Genomic DNA, 19,204 nt, shown 5'->3' with positions numbered 1-19,204 from the left:
TACATGTGTGTGCTGTTAAGTCCGCCCCTGCACTCGTGCGAATCCCTCTAACCAGCTTCATCTCTCATCCTCTCTTGCGCCCTTCCCCTTTCTTCCTGGATGGACCGCGCCAAGAGAATATTCTACATTCTCATCGTGTGAACTCTCTCCCCTCTTCGTTATTTCTTCACTCCTCCATTTCTTCCCCTTCCCGCCCTCCCAAAACCCACACCGGAGGGCAACTGAATTCCTCTCTTCGTCACTCACTTACCAAGGTATGTACGTCTCAAAAATGTCCCTTCTGGTTACTTGGTCTTTCCCTCCTGCTGTCTTGCTTCTCCCCACCTGATTCTGCCATATCTCATGGGAATCGGATCCCGTGAGATCTAGCCGCAGCTCGGGTGCACACACCATCAGCGTCGTCATTGATGCAACCAATCCGGACATCGCGCTGACCCCCCGAATCAACAGCGCAAGCTTCACCCGATTTTATACCCTTTCGAATTTCTGGACTCTTTTCCAGTGAGAATCAAGTTTCACCCACCCCCACTTTCCGCGACAGCCCTTGTGGACAACGACGGTGGTTCACCCTGCGGAAAAATCCATTCCTTCCCGCATCCTACAGCCAACGCCCGTGTACCATAGACCGCTCCGTTACGATATTTCGGAGACTTACGACTTGAAACGTCCCATGAATCGTCCTTTCCGGCTATATACTTCATCATGTTCTGGCGTTTTGGGGGATATGCAAGTATCTCCAGCATCGATACCCTTCTCGAAAAACCCGAGGTTACCGTCGAGGAACTACTGGATGAGCCCGAGATCATCCAAGAATTGAAACAGCATAATACAAAACTCATAGAATATCTGCGCGAGGACCATGTCTTGAAACGGCTTATGGACTATGTGACAGCACCGAGCTTGGTGAACGAAGATGACGACGATGATGAAGACAATGCCAATGAGAAAGATACTGCCAAAGATGTAGGCTCAGCAGAGCAAACGGACAAGAACGACAAGGACGAGGAAAAGGAGTCGGATCCCTTGAAAAGTGTTTTGGATGCGGACGATCTGGAGAGGGTCGAAAAGTCGCGCCTGAAGCACGCCTACGTGGCCTGTGAGATTCTCTCATCAGAGACATGGACCATTCTCGAAACAATTATGGAAAACCCGGCCTATCTGCGCGACTTCTGGGGATTCCTCCGGCGACCAGCGCCTCTTGACTCTCTGCAGGCGAGCTATTTCACCAAAGTGAACGAGACGCTGCTTGATAAAAAAACGGAGGAGATGCTGGATCTATTGAAAACTCTTGACGGAATTGTACCTGCTCTGCTGCAGCACATTGATAATCCCATGGTCATGGACCTCCTGCTCAAGATCATCAGCCTGGAAAAGGCAGAGGGTGGTCAAGGCACTGTTGACTGGCTCCGGTCCCAGAATTTGATTCCTACTCTTCTCTCGTTCCTGTCTCCGGATCACCCTGCGTCGGTCCAAACATCCGCAGGCGACTTCCTAAAGGCGATCATCACCATCTCTGCAAACGCGACACCCAATGATCAATCGTGCATTGGTCCGAATAGTCTCACCCGCCAGCTAGTTTCCGCAGAGTGCGTGCAACAACTCGTGGAGGCCATGCTCAAGGGCGGTAACCCATTGACTGTGGGAGTGGGCATTGTGATCGAAGTTATTCGCAAGAACAACTCCGACTACGATCCCGAGCACCTCGGAAGCCCTGAGTCAATGCCGACGCCTTACGACCCAATCTACCTTGGTAATCTTCTTCGCGCATTTGCGAAGCATATCCCCGACTTTATGGCTTTGATCCAGAGTCCGAAACACACCGTACACGACGGAAAAACCTTTAAGACCGTCGAACGAGGCCGCTTGAATTCTGCATGGGGTGGAAAAATTGAGCCACTAGGGTTTGATCGATTCAAGACTTGTGAATTGATGGCTGAGCTGTTGCATTGTAGTAACATGGGTCTGCTCAACGAGCCCGGTAGCGACGAGTATGTCCAGCATCGGGATGCCGAGCGTGAGCGATTGATCAAGGAGGGATACTTCAACCCGCTTCGGGATGAGCAATCTGGCATGGAGTATAATGATACCACAGCAGACTTTACCAATGGATCAGCCCTGGATTCTGGATCCCCTGAAGATATCAAGGGTACATACATGGCTCGCGCCGGTGAAGAAGAAGGGTTCGAGGATGTTGGTGCCTCTGGTGTGCTGGTTGGCGAGAAGGAAGGGGAACAGCAGGCCAAGAAGGAAGCTACTCCTTTGGAGCAGATCGCAGCAGCACAAGAGGACTCGGCTGTTGAAACCCCTTCCACCTCCTCTCAAATCACCCCTGAGCCTTCCGAGGCCCCGTCATCCGCTACCGGTCTAGCGGATCAATTGAGTGAGATCCAGCTTGAGAGCGAGCAACAAAAGCCCGCACAAGTTGAAAATGAGCAACCTGCGGTCTCAGCTGAGCCGGAAGATGTCCCGCCGCCGCTCTTTGCCTCGAAGGAGCAGCCTTCGGAGCCAGCTTCTGACCCCGTGAATCAAGCAGAGGGCTCCTATGCCATTACTGAGCCCGTTCGGGAAACCAGTCACAACGATGGTGGTGCCGAAGATCCTGCCGAGCAGTACATTCAGTATGATACGGATGGGCAGCCGGTGGTTGGGGACTACTTGAAAATCAAGTTTGTTGAGAACAAGGTTGTCCCGACGATCTTGGTGAGTGATATGTGTATCAAATGTCTTTTTCACCTTATCTGATTGTATGTCTAGGGTTTCTTCTTCCGATTCCCATGGAATAACTTTCTCCATAATGTTGTGTATGATGTGATTCAGCAGGTATTCAATGGACCCATGGAACGTGGCTACAACCGGGCTCTCGCAATCAACGTTTTTGAAACCGGCCTGATCACAACCGCCATCATCGAGGGCCAGAAGCGCAGTGATGAGGCACAGAAGACAAAGCAGATTCGTCTTGGCTACATGGGCCATTTGACACTTGTCGCTGAGGAGGTTGTTAAGTTTAGTGAACGCCACCCGCCGGAGCTGCTTTCCCGTTCTGTCATGGAATCAGTCCTGAACCCGGATTGGATTGACTACGTTGAGCAGACGCTTTCCGAAACTCGGGAGCGAGACAATGCCATCTTGGGAGGTGTTCGCCCAGACATGTCAGTTGGGTCTCGCCAAGCAGCTATCAGCTCAAATCAGGGATTCAGCAACTCGAATGCTCTCGCTGAAGCAGGTCTAAATGGTGGGATTGGTGGCTCCACTTTTCAAGGATTTGATCTGAACCAAGGGAGTGCTTCTGGCGGGACATTTGGGGCTGGCGGTCCCTCTCTCTTGAGTGGGTTTGCCAGCTCGAGTGATGACGACGAGGATGAAGATTTGGAGGATCATGAAAACAGAGATGCTGCCAATGCCGACCACGGCGATTCCGAGAATGTGGGTACCCTCCTTCCGACCAAAATATGACGAGCGATTCTCGACCGATGTGCGCGTATGCTATTCGTCCACCCTCTCCTTCCATCACCCCCAATTTTGTAATAGCATCGGTCCAATGGCCTGGATGATGCTGCAAGGTGGGCGATGGGAGCTTGAGCAGAAGGCGAAAATGCTGTGGGTGACCATATGCTTGGTACGCTACGCTTTTCACCAGAGATGTATTCATTTCGCCTGCGACTCTTCTGCGTCCTTTTTGTTTCTTTGTCCATTTCTTATATTTTTGGCATAATCTCTTATATACCCTGGTGTTGCGCATTTAAAATGACGTGGTGCCTTGCCAAATTCCAGGGAACCGCTGTACAATTGTTATATGGTGTGCTTGTTCTGAGCTGACATGAGTCTTCTAGATATCCATGAACTCCATAAGCCAACCGATTCCAATTTTGCCCCCACCTCCAGCTCCTTTGAGTACTGGTCCATCCCGCGCTCGGAGACAACTGGCAGCACGCCTAGCAGCCCAAAAACAGCAAGCGGCTGAAAATGAAGATGGAGAAGGGGCGGACGACAGGGTCCATGAGGCCGAGAGCAGAGACTCCCAGTGGCCGAGCAACCCATTCGTCATTGCCGGAATTGACGATGATGCCGAGGGAGGTAACACTGCGTTCCCCAATAACGACTTTGGATCAAATGCCGATCAGACCTTTGCTTCGGGGTTCCATGAAGGCGGGTTCAGTCCCCCAGACACACTGTCTAACTCCTCTGATGAGGATGGCGACGGCCATGCAGAGGCCATGCGGCGACGTGTTCGTGTACCCCTTGAGGTTGACGAGGATGACGACGACATGGGTGAAATGGTCGGGCCGAGCGCCACCGGCATGATCGATTCAGACGAGGAGGAGGATGCCATCATCAACGAATCACTGGGTTACTCCAACCTCCCGCATCCCAATCGATACACCGGATTTCGCCGGCCACGGGCTGTGAGCTCCCACTTCGATGACGAACAAAATGATAGCAGTGATGGTGAAGATGACGGGCTGGTGGAGATCCTAGTCCCAGGCCGCAAATCCTCTACTTCAAATTAATCTCGGAATGGCTTGCCTGTCTTAATGTTACCCCTTATCTACTTTCACGTCTGCATTTCCGCGCCTTCTTTCATCATTGCGTGCATACACGATGATCTTCTTCAAGTATTAGGGAGAATTGCATGGGTACTCAGGTATTCATTTTCTTTTCTCAAATTGTTCTTACTGTTTCTACATACTTGGCTGGTTTGGGATGTTTACGTGCTGTTCTTATGGCGCGGCCTTTGTACATATTTTCCATATCTGGTTAATCTCTGGGGAGGACTACATCTGATGACCGTCGAGTCCGTCTGCATGGAGCTTATTATGTGTTTCTTTTGATGTCGAGCTGTTGTGTGCATCATGTGGTGATGTTTCATGGGTTTATGGCTCTGATGCTTTGGATCCGGTGGTTGATATCTTTGTACGATATGTTCGGACTAGAGAAGTGAATTGATGCTTTGAGTTCATGCATTTATCTTAAAACTATCATACCTATTGCTGCTATTTACTTATAGCTATCGTTGGTGCATTCCAGAATGTTGTTGTCTCCATCGAGTATGATGAACCATTGCCCAGTGTCTGCGGGCAAAAAAAGTGGGTCGCACATCCCGCCGAATCTTTCAAATGTTCACGATTCAATGATATCACTTCATGTCACTCCTAGTTGTTGATCTACAGAAAACACATTCAGCTCGAGTCAAGAAGACATTTTACAGTCGAGAAGGTCTTAAAAAGAGCAGTTGTTGGAGATATGGCTTCCCCGCCAGAGTAAGTACTATCAAGTCATCCTAGATTCCAAGACATGTATGTCATTTCAAGAATACTGCTAATATAATGGTAGAGCAATAAAAAAAGACCCCCTGGAAGCCCATACACATCTCTTAGAATGGGTTTGCAGCCAGGGTGGGCACATAAATGATAGCGTGTGTATAGCCCATGACGACCAGCGCGGCGTCCATCTCCAAGTGAAAGCCGACTGGCCCACAACAGTACCAAAGGAGACACGGGTAATCAATGCACCGCTAGGCGTGACAATGTCTTACTTCAACGCAGTAGACTACAGCTCCGCGAAGGGATCTTTCTCTTCCCATGGCGTGAAGCTACCGCAGGCCTTCATTGATGACGTGGGATTGGCAGAGACCATGACTTTCTTCCTCATCGCCCACTTTCTGCGTGGAGAGCAAAGCTTTTGGTACCCGTATCTACAGACTTTGCCTCAGCCCGGCCAGATGACGACGCCGCTGTTCTTTGGCGAAGAGGATGTGGATTGGTTGCAGGGGACGGGAATCCCGGACGCTTCGGTATCGAGATATCGGGATTGGGACAAGCAGTATGATTTGTCGATCGAGAAGTTAGAGCAGGCTGGATTTGAGGGTTTCGAGGCGTTTACTTGGTAAGTTTGCATTGTATACTGTCTATGGATATGTCCATCGATGTGCTTTGCTGACTTTATAGGGACTTGTATCTCTGGGCATGGACAATTCTCACCTCTCGCGCATTCTCCGCAAAGGTGCTGTCAAGCGCTGTAGAGGACGCTGATCTCCCGGAGGAGGGTATCTCAGTGCTTTTGCCGCTCATTGATCTGCCTAATCATCGACCATTGGCAAAGGTCGAGTGGAGAGCAGGCGAAGAAGATGTCGGCATGATTATTTTAGAAGATGCCTCGCCAGGTCAGGAGATTTCAAATAATTATGGCCCGCGAAACAATGAGCAATGTATGAAATTACCAGTCAACCTATGTGATGCAGCAGTATCAGCTAACGCAGACAGTGCTCATGAATTATGGATTCACTATCACCAACAATCCAACTGACTACCGCATTGTAAAACTGGGCGTGGCACCAGACAGTGCACTTGGCGAGGCGAAAGCTCGTCAGATCCAGATGTTCCCTCAAATAGCCGCGAAGACTGACGACCATTACTACATCTTCAATGTGTCCTACCCACTTCTCGCACCCCAGGGTCCTATGGAGCACGCAATTATCTCACCTGCTCTGCTCAATGCCCTTACAATCATGGAAGCAAATGATCGAGAGCGCAAGAAAATCCTGATCGAAGAAACAAGCATCTCAATTCAAGAAACCTACGGTACCAGCCGCAGTACACTGGCAGCACTTTCTCAGACCTGCCTTGAGCTCATCGCGCACATTCTCCAGCTGCAAGCCAGCGCTCAAGACCTGCCTTCAGAGCCGGCAAACCTCAAACAGATATTTGCAAAAATCTACCGCGAAGGTCAAATAACGATAGACAAGACTGCACTGATCATCGCGTCTTGGACTATCGCTCGGGCGCGGGAGCATGAACGCGACGAGAGCTGGGAGGGTACCAAGGCTCTGTTGAACGAACACATATCGAAAATCCCACCTGGAACTTTTTCTGATGAGATTTTGTCTCGGACAAAGGTGCGCATTATCGAGCGGCAATCACTTATCCCGAAGAACGGTGAACTATTTCGACTTGCAGAGCTCTTCCGCCTCCTGCCGAAAGACTTGCAGGTACCAAGTCAGAAGTACTTCATAGGTCGTGTTGCAAATGGGCCATGGAGTACAGATCCACAAGTGATGTTTGCTCTCGCAATTAACTTCTTGGTTGCAACGGCCACAACTGAAGACCAGGAGGTACAGCCTCTGCTTTCCTCGCGGTTGACTCAATGGGTGGAGTTTTTGATTAATGTGTACCCATTGCCCACGGGAGGTGCTGATGAGCGCGTCTCAGCTGCTCAGCAACTTCTACAAGCTCTCTCGAAGGACAGAGATGGTTTCCTTCAATTGGCTGAGCAGGATGGAGTTACCTGGTTACCCTCGGCTAGCAAATGGTTGTCTCCGGATTGGCTACAGTGGGCGTGCATAGTGGGCGATGCGGAGCGGGTGTTAATTCCCGTTGAGCCACTGCAGGTGTTGGTGACGGACGAACCAACAATGGCGAAGCAGGCAGTGCTATATGTGCCGCAGTTATAAATTAGAAATAGGTTTAATATGAGAACTATACAGATTTTGCCAACGTCACACATCCCAAATAGGAAATGGCTGACCAATACACAGTCACATGATCTTAGTCCAATCACAACGCACGTAAAGGCGGATCGTTCAGCAGAGCGCAGGAATTGCTAATTACCGCGAGCTCCCCCTTCCCTCTCTTCCATGACCGCTTGACCCTCAGCACCACACAGCTGTCAATCCGCCATCATGATATCCAGAGCGGCGGCTCCTTCCACTTCCTCCCTCTCCCACCTCTCGACCCGCTCCCTCCGCGCCCAGGGAGCGGCCGCCCGCTCTTTCGCGTCCGTGCAAGAGGCTCCTCCCGTCAAGCACTATGGCGGACTCCAGGACCAGGACCGCATCTTCACCAACCTTTACGGACACCATGGCGCTGATCTCAAGTCGGCAATGAAGTATGGTGACTGGCACCGGACAAAGGATATGGTTCTGAAGGGCCATGACTGGGTGGGTAGACTTATGAAAGATCATCCGGATTGGGCGGATGGGACGAGAAATGATGTGCTGATACTTTCAATTGCAGCTCATTTCCGAAATTAAGGCTTCCGGCCTCCGTGGCCGTGGTGGTGCTGGTTTTCCTTCGGGATTGAAATACGTAAGTTGGAAATTGAAGGGTCCCTTGGGTCCCTCAATTGCGTGGAGAGTTAACTCTTTTCATCTAACCATTCTCATTTAGTCATTCATGAACTTCAAGGACTGGGACAAGGACCCCCGCCCGCGGTACTTGGTCATCAACGCTGATGAGGGTGAGCCGGGTACTTGCAAGGATCGTGAGATTATGCGCAAGGACCCCCAGAAGCTGATTGAGGGTTGCTTGGTTGTGGGTCGTGCCATGAACGCCAATGCCGCCTACATCTACATCCGTGGCGAGTTCTACCACGAGGCGACCGTCCTCCAGAAGGCCATTAACGAGGCCTATGAGAACGGCTTAATCGGCAAGAACGCCTGCGGTACCGGTTACGATTTCGATGTCTACATCCACCGTGGAATGGGCGCCTATGTCTGTGGTGAGGAGACCTCGCTGATCGAGTCCATCGAGGGCAAGGCTGGCAAGCCCCGTCTCAAGCCCCCATTCCCCGCTGCCGTCGGTCTGTTCGGCTGCCCTAGCACCGTCACCAACGTCGAGACCGTCGCCGTCGTCCCGACCATCATGCGCCGTGGTGCTAACTGGTTCTCGTCTTTTGGTCGTGAGCGTAACGCTGGTACCAAGCTGTTCTGTATCTCTGGCCACGTCAACAACCCCGTTACCGTTGAGGAGGAGATGTCTATCTCCCTGCGCGACCTGATCGAGAAGCACTGTGGAGGTGTCCGTGGCGGTTGGGACAACCTGCTCGCCGTTATCCCCGGTGGTTCCTCCACTCCCGTCATCCCCAAATCTGTCGCCGACAACCAGCTGATGGACTTCGATGCCCTCAAGGACTCGCAGACTGGTCTGGGTACGGCCGCTGTCGTTGTCATGGACAAGTCCACTGATATTGTCCGTGCCATCTCCCGTCTGTCCACCTTCTACAAGCACGAGTCCTGCGGACAGTGCACTCCCTGCCGTGAGGGCAGCAAGTGGACTATGCAGATGATGCAGCGTCTGGAGACCGGTAACGCCCGTGAGCGTGAGATCGACATGCTACAGGAGCTCACCAAGCAGGTTGAGGGCCACACTATCTGTGCTCTGGGTGAGGCTTTCGCCTGGCCTATCCAGGGTCTGATTCGTCACTTCCGTCCTGAGCTGGAGGCCCGTATCCGCGAGTACGAGAAGGAGCTCGGTGCCGCCCCCTTCGCTGGTGGCTGGAAGCCCGAGAGCCGTGCCGAGGGCAAGTTGATCTCCCCTGGCATGTAAATGAAAAAGCTCTCCCTTCACCTCTTGTCTCCACCTTCTCTCTCCGCCCCTCCACCTTTGTCTCCCAAAAAAGACGCAGGAACAGATCAGTTATTTCCCCTACACAAACTAGATCTCTCTTAGATCTCCCTTTTCTAGGCTGGTAATGTGTAAGTCCTGCCAGCGAGGGAGGTTGTCTCCATATTTCCCGATTTCCTTATACCTGTTCGATCCCATTCCTGTCGCGTCTAGGTTCTTTCCTTTCATGTACAGTCGGTAGCAATTGATGCATTTTATGTCTTTTATTCATCCTTGTAGATGTCTCTTGTTCTAAACACTCAGGATGATTAAGGTTTAGTTTATATTGATTATTTCACTTCCTATACTGGAGCAAGCTCGCGACTAGGCTCTTTGTGGCGGCCTACGCAAACCCTAGATAGAGAGGCTCTATCGACTTTCCTAACATATAATTGATTGGCGGGTTGCAAGCCTAAATTCGATCAGATTGCCTGTTTAGTTGAAATATCGCTTCCAATTGTAGCCTTACTCGTCCTCGGTATCTACTTTATTTTGCCTGACATTATCCGAATCCCCCACAACCCTTAACGTTAATATTCAACTTGTTGGTAATTTATCAACTATCATGTCCTAGTTCTACATGTCTGCAATATTGATGTGATGCAGCTCATGTCCTTTCCCATTGAATGGATGTTGAACCTTAGGGTTTCGACCTTTAAGCCTTAACAAGAATATGTAAACAAAGACATAGCTAGCTATCTTTTCGGGTACGAGAAAATATTTTCAGGTTCCTGTGGGTGTTGTATAACCCACTGGGCATTTGCCTTTATAGATGATGATGAGGAGATGATAAAGTACTAAACAGTGTATTTTCACCTGCAGATCCTGTATATGTTTTTGAAAATATGGGAAGCCCGAGCCAACCTTTAATGCCGAGCGAGCCTAGGCTTGGTAGCTTCTGTGCTTCTATCAGAGCAGCTGCAAATCAGTAGAAGAGGGTGTGAATGGGATGAGGAACGTTGCACCTAGTCTGTTAAGACTAGGGCTGCCGAGGGTTTGACTTACCCATACAAGTATTTAATGAACACTGATGACATAGGATCAGCATGGCACTGGAAACCAACTACGTAACTAGCTGTGGACTATACTCCGGGCGTGCAGCGTAGAGCTCGGCGCACATGCTCAGAGTGGGCCCTTCAGTCTGGTTCACATGCGATCTCTCACCACCACGTGACCCCGTTGACATGGCCTCCGGCCGGAACAACCATGGTCCGATGGACCTCGGCTCTTCTGCTGCGTGAGCAGCATCGGCGAGCTTGCAACAAGGGCAGTACCACCGAGTCTCAAAGCCTACTTTATAAAAGAGGCCCCATCCGGCATCGTCGAAACCTATTCTTCTTTTCTCCCGCATTTCTGGCCCCCCAGGTTTTCCCCATTTCCTCCAAACCCCATATTCCACCATTCCTCTTTGACGTCATGTCTTCCGGTATGTATCTTCCAGCAAGCCCGACTTAGCAAATACAGTGGCGTTCGCGAGAGAATTCACGTTGACAAGAATTCACAGCCCAGCAGCGCCTGTCTCAGGTTTCCTCCCACTTCGGTGGCAAGAAGGGAGCCGCAGCCTTGACTGAGAAGCACCCCGATGATATTGTTGTCACATGCGCCCTCCGCTCCGCTTTGACCAAAGGCGGCAAGGGTGGATTCAAGGATACCGCTGCCGCTGATATTCTGGCTGGCGTGTTCAAGTCTCTTATTGCCAAGAGCGGTATCGACCCCAAGGTCGTGGAAGATGTTGCCGTTGGCTCCGTCCTCCCTCCCGGTGGTGGTGCTACCGAGTTCCGTGCCGCTGCTCTCGTGGCTGGTTTCCCCGAGACCGCTGCAGTGAAGGCCTTGAACCGCCAGTGCTCCAGTGGCTTACAGGCTATCGTTGATATTGCGAATGCTATCAAGTCCGACATGATCGAGGTTGGTGTTGGTGCCGGTGTTGAGAGCATGTCCTCCCAGTACGGGTAAGTACCATGATCAGAGAGCCCTTTATTTTTTATGGAAACAATTCTAACATGTCACTTCCTAGCCCGGGTGCCGTTACCGAATTCTCTGACCTCCTCGAGAACCACCAAGAGGCCGCTAACTGCAAGGTTCCCATGGGTGTTCTCTCTGAGGACATGGCTAAGGACCGCAACATCAGCCGTGCTTCCCAAGATGCTTTCGCCGCTTCCTCATACCAGAAGGCCGAGAAGGCGCAGGCTGCTGGTCTGTTCAAGGAGGAGATCGTCCCTCTTGAGGTCAAGTGGACCGATCCCAAGACTGGTGATGAGAAGACCATCACCGTCAAAGAGGATGACGGTATTCGCAAGGGCATGACCGCCGAGTCACTGGCCAAGATCCGCCCCGCCTTCGCTAAGGATGGCTCCATCCACGCTGGTAATGCCTCTCAGATCTCCGACGGTGCTGCCGCCGTCCTGCTGATGAAGCGTTCCACCGCTGAGCGTCTCGGCCAGAAGATCATTGGCAAGTACGTCTCCGCCAGCATTGTTGGTGTCAAGCCGCTGCTCATGGGTGTTGGCCCCTGGAAGGCCATCCCCGTTGCTCTGGAGAAAGCCGGTATCACCAAGGATGATGTGGACATCTTTGAGATCAACGAGGCCTTCGCTTCCCAGTGCGTGTGGTGTATCAATGAGCTTGGCTTGCCTGTCGAGAAGGTCAACCCTAAGGGTGGTGCCATTGCCTTTGGTCACCCTCTAGGCTGCACCGGCTCCCGCCAAGTGAGCACGCTGTTGACTGAGCTCAAGCGCACAAACAAGAAGGTCGGCGTGACCAGTATGTGCGTTGGTACTGGCATGGGAATGGCTGCTGTCTGGGTGGCCGAGTAAACGGCACACCGTACCATTATAATACCCTTCATAGCGGTTGGACCTGTTTTCGTCCACATCTTCTTCTGATGTATTAAATAGCTAGATACCACGACAGAATGACATATATTCCATTTCATCTTCCAAGATTGAGAACGCCTTTACTCCGAATTCTTCAATATTAGTTGTACAGTAATGAGTAGGTGGGTATGACGGCGGCAGGATTGATACCCCATGTTGCGGACACAAAATGAACAAAAATATAAATTCATAGTTGGTTAGGGCTCTATGCTCGGAACTTCTTGAAAGCATCTGTGACGCTCATTCCCTGTGCCACGGCATCCTTTGCCCGTTCATCCATACTGATCAATTTCGGCATGAGCTCTAAGACGGCCCCCAGTAAATCGCGTGGAACAGCCACCACTCCTTCCATCGGATCGCAGAAAATGATATCACCCTATAAGTAGCCAGTTTAGTCTACTTTGGGCTATACCAATGCAAGGGTAGTCATAACTTACCGGGGATACAGTAATTCCTCCAATAGAGATGGGCACATCGCGCGCGGCAGCCTTAGCTTCAGCACCTGTGCCGACAGTCGAAGTGGCACGCGCCCAGATCTATAGGTTATTGTTTAGTCTCAAATAGTCATATAGGAGATGTATAGCGCAAATTAAATCAAAAATTTTGGAAGAGTAAAATCCCTTCTGCAAACGAAGAACTCACCGGAAGCCCTGTGCCTTGCAGCTCCCTCAAATCTCGCACTCGCCCACTCACAACAGCAGCCTTGATACCCAAAGCCCTCATTCTCGTTGCCATGATACCGCCTGTCACAGCACAGTACTGCTCATCTGGCTGTTCTATCACAATAATGGACCCCGCGTTGGCCGGGTCTGCATCCTGGAAGTCACCTGCATAGTCTACCCAGTGCTTGCCAGGCGGAAAACCATGTTTATCGGGGTTTTCAATTGCAATAGCTGGCGGGCTATCGCTCTTATTGAGGAACTTGAATGTAGTTGCTGGAGCGGCGATCTTCCGCGCTGTGTCGTTTCTTCCGGTTATCGGAGAGAAGGGGGCTGTCGGACCGTTAGTAAGGAATGTAGATATATAGAAAAATGTTATTTCTGTCTCAGGTCAACGCTTCCTTACTGAGACCGGCCAAATATCCTGCTCGTGGTGCGGTGCCCTCTGGTGCTGTCTGCAGCTTGAGCAGGGCGTCAGATACCTGTGCATTAGGCGTTAGATTGAATTTTGAACCAATAAAAAAGTTAAAAAGCTTTCAAGGGACTTACATCACAAGCTGTATAATTTTCGATCAATGTTGCGAGCTGTTCATTGAGAGAAACCATCGCGGTTGCGGGGTGCGGGGCGGCAAGCCGAGGGTGTTGAATGAGGTTGATGGAATATGTATATACCCGTGGGCCCTAGAACTTGAGATGTTACAAAAGGAAGAAGAGATTAAAGGCTTGAAGCATTCAATCATAGATGATCGTACTGCTGATCTAATTCAGCACATGCGCGTTCCGGATATCGGACTACGACATCATCGGCCCACCCGAGGATATTCTCTGTCTTCTAAGTCCGAGATTTTCCGGAGCAACTATGTCCTGCTCAAATAGCTTCAAAGCATAAAAATCAAAGAATTTGTTGATGTATTTGATAACAGAGCCACAGCTTTGGCCAAAAAGTAGCCAAATTTGGCGTTGACCGCAACAAGCACACAATAAAATATAAGTACGACTGTCATCTAGCAAGGCGAATGAGCTCCAAGTGACCAAGAAGCCACTGGAGGTTGAACCGGCTAAGCCTGATCAGAAGCTAGGCCTACAGTCTCTGCTGAACTATGTGAAGGATAATACAGGGCAGCAAAATGTGAAATACTTGCCAGTGGGCCGAACTACTGAGGGCTATATCGACGAAATCGTCGCTTACACCAATGCTGGGTTCAATAGATGAAGTAGTGGGTGGTATGCCATCAGGTTGTTATAATTGAATGAATTATTTCATTAGCACTCGTTTTGGGGGGAGGGGGGTATCTCATATATGCTCGTTGCGTCTATTGGTAACCAGCAGTTAGTGTATTACTGTAGAAATTAACTAGTGATGGTCATTGAAAATAAGATCAAGCCTTCCGTTGCCCATAAGGTTGATGATCAGTCGGATACAGCCCCGTTGCGATGTGATGATGCCGCGCCATATTTAAGGTGGAAGCGGGGCTACAAAGGTTCTTGCCAATCAGCATTGATGATTGGTATGGAACTATTCAACAACATGATTCCAGGCTTTCAGCCTGCTGCCAGTTCTTCTGGACTGAGAAGCCTTCAAAAACTCCTAGTCAGTAGTGATGACCTTGCCCTTGAACCTGAACCCAGCATCTCGCACGGCACTCTGAGCTGCAGCAAGATGGTGCTGATGCACACCTGTTTCGACTATTGATAGGTTGCTGTTTTCTCATCGTATCAACCACGCCATTTATCAGATCAAAATATGGCTGCTACAAGAATAAAAATACTGTATTGACATACCATAAAGGTCTATTTGAACAAAGTGATATGAAGCAAAAGTTTGTCTGCATGGAGAATGGTGTTTCTTTTTTTCCGCATTGGGCCATGATTAGCTGAGTCAGCATGTTAAAATCCTTGACCGCCCAGAAAACCCTGGAAAATCTCACCGCCCGCCGAAATTTCCCAAATCAAGCAAACTACTGTCTTTCTTCTGGAGTTCAAACAGCATATCAAACAACATGAAGCGCAAACTGGATGCCAACGATGTTCCTTCTCCCGGGCCTACGGGCACAGAGGAGCAGCAACTTGATTTCGAAGCCCTTGGGTTGGACCCGCGACTGCGTCAGGCCCTGATCAAAGAAAAGTTCTCCACGCCTACTCTCGTGCAGGCAAAGGCCATTCCGCTGGCCCTCGAAGGAAAAGATATTCTGGGTGAGTGGTTCTGGCGCTCTCTTTTGGCCTGGTAGGCCTGTACTAACAAAAATTAGCTCGTGCAAAGACTGGCTCCGGCAAAACTGCTGCCTATGTTCTTCCTGTCCTCCAGGCTATTCTCCAACAAAAATCTGTATGTCAAATCTGATTCTCGCAGTAATAAGATCAAATGACTGATTGCATGGAAATAGAATGACCCCACATTGAAAGCAACCACTGCTCTTATTCTCGTTCCCACCCGTGAGCTTGCTGAACAAGTCCAAAAAGTTGTCACCTCCTTCACCACTTTCTGCGGAAAGGATGTCCGATCTATCAACTTGACCCAGAAAGTCTCCGACGCTGTGCAGCGGACTATGCTTGCCGATTTCCCTGATCTGGTTATCTCCACACCAACCCGAGTTCTTACCAATGTCAATAACTCCGCTCTGTCGCTTGAGAAACTCACGCACTTAGTGATCGATGAAGCCGATTTGGTTCTGTCTTACGGATACGACGATGATATCAATGCTCTTTCCAAGGCTATCCCCCGTGGAGTACAGACTTTCCTCATGAGTGCTACCCTCACTTCCGAGGTGGATGCTTTGAAGAGTCTGTTCTGCCGTAGCCCGGTTATTCTGAAGCTCGAGGACAAGGAAGATAAGGGCGCTGAAGTCAGCCAATTTGTGGTGAAGTGAGTTTTGAATATTTTCGATTGGGTATCCAACGTGCTAATGGTAATATGACAGGTGTGCTGAAGACGAGAAGTTCCTTCTCACATATGTCATCTTCAAGCTGCAGCTGGTCAAAGGCAAGGTTATCATCTTCGTGCACGATGTGGACCGATGTTACCGCGTGAAGCTTTTCCTCGAACAGTTCGGTATCAAGAGCTGTGTACTGAACTCAGAGCTTCCCATCAACTCCCGACTACACGTCGTCGAGGAGTTCAACAAGGGCATCTACGACATCATTATTGCTGCAGACGATCAAGAGATTATGGGAACCGCCAAATCAAGCAAGAAGGTTCCCGAAGTTATCGAGGAGGACGAGGAAGAGGAGAAGGAGGAGGAGAAGGAAGAGAAGGAGATCGGTTCCAGTGAAGACGAGGAGGAGGAAGAATCCACCAACAAAAAGTCTCGACCTGAAAAACGCCGCAAGATGACCAATAAGGAAAAGGATTACGGTATCTCTCGCGGTATCGACTTCCAGAACGTCGCCTGTGTCCTCAACTTTGACCTCCCATCCACTGCGAAATCTTATACCCACCGCATTGGACGTACCGGTCGCGCTGGTAAGGCTGGCATGGCGCTCTCTTTCGTCGTCCCGCTGGAGCAGTATGGCAAGCACAAGCCGACCTCAATTAGCAGCGCCAAGAAAGATGAGACCGTCCTCGCTAAGATCACCAAGCGCCAAGGCAAGATGGGCCACGAGGTCCGACCATACCATTTCGAAATGCAGCAGGTCGATGCTTTCCGCTACCGTATGACCGACGCCTTGCGCGCCATCACTCGGCTTGCGGTGCAGGAGGCTCGTGCTCGTGAGATTCGCCAAGAGCTTATCAAGAGCGAGAAGCTGAAGCGTCATTTCGAGGAGAATCCAGAGGAGCTGCGCCAGCTGCGTCACGATGGTGAATTGCGGGCCGCTCGTGTGCAGGCACATTTGAAGCACGTGCCGGAGTATTTGATGCCCGCCAAGGGACGCAAGGGTATCTCGAAAGAGGATGTTGGATATGTTGGGTTCAGGAAGACAAATGAGAACCGAATCCGCAAGGCGAGAGATCATAACCGGGCGAAGGCCAAGGGCAAGAAGCCTTCCGGCGGGAGGGTCGATCCTTTGAAGACATTTAATCGGGGTCGGAAATAAAAGTTGATACTGATAAAATTCGGCGATTTGGAGGATGTTAGGATCCATGCTATGATACCATTGTACAGTTATATGGAACAAAAAAATAGGAACCAGTACAGAAATATCTTTTTATTGATCAATATGTTTTGGCTATGCACGAAACCACCATTTATGCACGCTATAAATGCAAGTGTATCACCGATTCAGAAATTGGTAGTTGTAGCTGGATTTGACCATTGAGACCTTTAAGATGTGTCAGCTCAAGGAGGGCTACGCATGCCTTTGAGAAGGGTCCGCGCCCGGTCCAGCCCTTCTTTTCCAGTTTCAGCCTGCACTGCCTTTCCACGGTCATTTGCTCGATACGTGCGGATATCTTGATGCACCGACAAGGCCCTGTATACGCCAGCCCCATATTTGTCGACATCCCTCCGATATTCACGCAAGACCGGCTCAAGAACAGGTGAGATTGTTGATCCTGGGACATGGTCCTTCAGCTCATCTGGAACCTTGATTTCCCAACCAGGTGCGAGGTTGAGCGAAACCACGTTTCGCCAGGAGTGGTTCCACTCAGGGCCGTATTCCACAGGGTCTTTTCGTCCTTCGGGATATTCTGTCCACATTGGTAGTAGATGGATCCAGTCAGAGCATCCTTCCAGGTCCAGCCATTTAAGACAGAAGGTGCTGCGAGAGAGCCGGCGGAGGATTCCGGCTGCCTCGTATGATGATGGGCTGGTGCGGTCCGCTAGAGAGTGCATCAGGGAGGGCACCAGCAAATAGGGATGATTGCTTGGGCAGGGCCAGTAGGCTAAAGAGAGATGAGTAATGGTTGGTAAATCAGAGAGTAATGTCACAAGCTCAGGCCAGCTGGCTGAATAACTGTGCGGGTGCGCGAAAGAGAGGTATTTCAGATTCTCAAAGCGCATTTGTTGGCCCATGGAACGGGGAATATCAATATGTTCAGTCTCATATTCGGTGCCATCCCATGAATCTGGTACATTTTCCTCGGTTGCATTTTTAGATGCAAGGTCTGCTGGGTGGGTAACCCGCAGGGTTTTGTCTAGCTTCTTGAACGACAACCAGCGGCCTAGAGCATTGCTCAGGTCGAGCCGTTCAGGCATCAAATCTGTGTTAGGAGTGTGAACCACACTGCCTTCCAACTCTGCCCTTGTCGGGAAAAGTGCAGTGAGTCCGTTCATGTAATGTGCCAGCGGCTCTTCCTGGCTAAACTGAGCCACGTAGCTGAGAATGGCCACCTTGATATGTCTAGGCAGCTGAGACAGATAAGGACCATCATATTCCACGTGCCATGCCCAGTTCTGGGCCATTGAAGCCAGAACAGCATGTTGGAGACTGTCTTGTCTTGGGAAGGCAGCCCCGGGTAGTCTTTGTAGACGGTGGATTTGTTCAAGGTTGTTCATATTATCGGCTTCGGCATTTGTGGATGAGTCTTGAGCCCCATCAGTGTCCCCTGTGAGCCAACTTGTCGGTGGCGGAGGACCTGGAACCCTACGAGGCGGGCGCGCACCGATCAGAGTACCTGCGTTAGGCCGAGGGCGCGGTTGTGAAGGCTCAGGAAGCTCGAGAATGTTGCGCAAAGCTGGTGGCACAGATCTCTGCGATGTGAAGGAGCGAAGTGAGCCGGAAGAAGAGTTTCCTGAGATATTCCCTTGTGTACGCCGTAAATGGTCGATTAGGCCATTGACTGATGAATCGTCCGTAGAGGCCTGCGCCCTCGTGGGACTGACAACTTGAAACCGACCATTGTCATTCGCTCTTGACGATGCGAGTGTATGATGCGGTGTATTTGTTGGTTTTGTATATAACGATGTCCTGTGCTTTTTTGGCATAGAGACCGGACTTTCTTACACAGGTAAACTAACCGGATTATGTGTTGCGGAGGCGAGGCTATGAGATAATATACCCGATCATCCAGCCTTATCGCTACCGCCCCCACATTCTAAATCTCCCAGAGCCAGGGTGAGTCACATGTGAGTCATGTGCTATAAAGAACTACGCGCTAGACATGATCCTTCGCCTTTAGTTCCACCCTCTGGCTTCGCTCAGCGCCTTGTGCTGACATGTTTGACTGGCGGTGTATTTCCGCCGGAAAGTATATGCAAAGCAACGGGAAAGGGAAAATCACCTTCATGGGAATAATAAATGTCTACTTCCTTCGATCCTGCTCTGTCAGGTCAGTAGTAAAAAATAAGTTGACTTAAGACGATGTCTCCACAGGCGAAACTATGTCCTGGTAGGTGAGATACATGATTAACCAAGGCTT

At 50.4% G+C, this 19,204-nt stretch overlaps 8 protein-coding genes across 8 annotated transcripts; 6 read left to right on the top strand and 2 right to left on the bottom strand.

The window, feature by feature from the left end:
- Positions 1–702: 702 nt before the first annotated feature.
- Positions 703–4,508, top strand: N7484_004520 (SAPS family protein; the record flags this gene model as incomplete). The annotated part of the gene is made up of 3 exons (XM_057114940.1): positions 703–2,700; positions 2,755–3,423; positions 3,831–4,508. 3 exons carry the CDS (start codon positions 703–705, stop codon positions 4,506–4,508), a joined length of 3,345 nt encoding a protein of 1,114 aa, XP_056975080.1.
- A 733-nt stretch (positions 4,509–5,241) lies between these two features.
- N7484_004519 (SET domain protein) lies at positions 5,242–7,447 on the top strand (the record flags this gene model as incomplete). Its single annotated transcript, XM_057114939.1, has 4 exons — positions 5,242–5,258; positions 5,332–5,883; positions 5,946–6,205; positions 6,261–7,447. The coding sequence occupies 4 exons, from the start codon at positions 5,242–5,244 to the stop codon at positions 7,445–7,447; spliced, it is 2,016 nt and encodes a 671-aa protein (XP_056975079.1).
- Positions 7,448–7,675: 228 nt separating this feature from the next.
- N7484_004518 (NADH-quinone oxidoreductase subunit NuoF) lies at positions 7,676–9,320 on the top strand (the record flags this gene model as incomplete). The annotated part of the gene is made up of 3 exons (XM_057114938.1): positions 7,676–7,933; positions 8,010–8,081; positions 8,163–9,320. 3 exons carry the CDS (start codon positions 7,676–7,678, stop codon positions 9,318–9,320), a joined length of 1,488 nt encoding a protein of 495 aa, XP_056975078.1.
- A 1,263-nt stretch (positions 9,321–10,583) lies between these two features.
- N7484_004517 (3-ketoacyl-coA thiolase peroxisomal A precursor) lies at positions 10,584–12,190 on the top strand (the record flags this gene model as incomplete). The annotated part of the gene is made up of 3 exons (XM_057114937.1): positions 10,584–10,803; positions 10,882–11,326; positions 11,392–12,190. The coding sequence occupies 3 exons, from the start codon at positions 10,584–10,586 to the stop codon at positions 12,188–12,190; spliced, it is 1,464 nt and encodes a 487-aa protein (XP_056975077.1).
- Positions 12,191–12,455: 265 nt separating this feature from the next.
- Positions 12,456–13,515, bottom strand: N7484_004516 (RraA family protein; the record flags this gene model as incomplete). The annotated part of the gene is made up of 5 exons (XM_057114936.1): positions 12,456–12,626; positions 12,688–12,786; positions 12,893–13,242; positions 13,316–13,391; positions 13,459–13,515. 5 exons carry the CDS (start codon positions 13,513–13,515, stop codon positions 12,456–12,458), a joined length of 753 nt encoding a protein of 250 aa, XP_056975076.1.
- A 754-nt stretch (positions 13,516–14,269) lies between these two features.
- N7484_004515 (uncharacterized protein) lies at positions 14,270–14,602 on the top strand (the record flags this gene model as incomplete). The annotated part of the gene is made up of 1 exon (XM_057114935.1): positions 14,270–14,602. The coding sequence occupies one exon, from the start codon at positions 14,270–14,272 to the stop codon at positions 14,600–14,602; it is 333 nt and encodes a 110-aa protein (XP_056975075.1).
- Positions 14,603–14,909: 307 nt separating this feature from the next.
- dbp9 (ATP-dependent DNA/RNA helicase) lies at positions 14,910–16,941 on the top strand (the record flags this gene model as incomplete). Its single annotated transcript, XM_057114934.1, has 4 exons — positions 14,910–15,102; positions 15,159–15,235; positions 15,294–15,772; positions 15,828–16,941. 4 exons carry the CDS (start codon positions 14,910–14,912, stop codon positions 16,939–16,941), a joined length of 1,863 nt encoding a protein of 620 aa, XP_056975074.1.
- Positions 16,942–17,183: 242 nt separating this feature from the next.
- Positions 17,184–18,770, bottom strand: N7484_004513 (uncharacterized protein; the record flags this gene model as incomplete). Its single annotated transcript, XM_057114933.1, has 1 exon — positions 17,184–18,770. The coding sequence occupies one exon, from the start codon at positions 18,768–18,770 to the stop codon at positions 17,184–17,186; it is 1,587 nt and encodes a 528-aa protein (XP_056975073.1).
- Positions 18,771–19,204: the final 434 nt, after the last annotated feature.

This window comes from Penicillium longicatenatum, assembly GCF_028827895.1.
Source record: "Penicillium longicatenatum strain IBT 33135 chromosome Unknown contig_2_segment0_segment0, whole genome shotgun sequence".
Classification (NCBI taxonomy): Eukaryota; Fungi; Ascomycota; class Eurotiomycetes; order Eurotiales; family Aspergillaceae; genus Penicillium; species Penicillium longicatenatum.
Note: the sequence above shows the minus strand (reverse complement) of the source record. Positions and strands in the feature narration are given on the sequence as shown.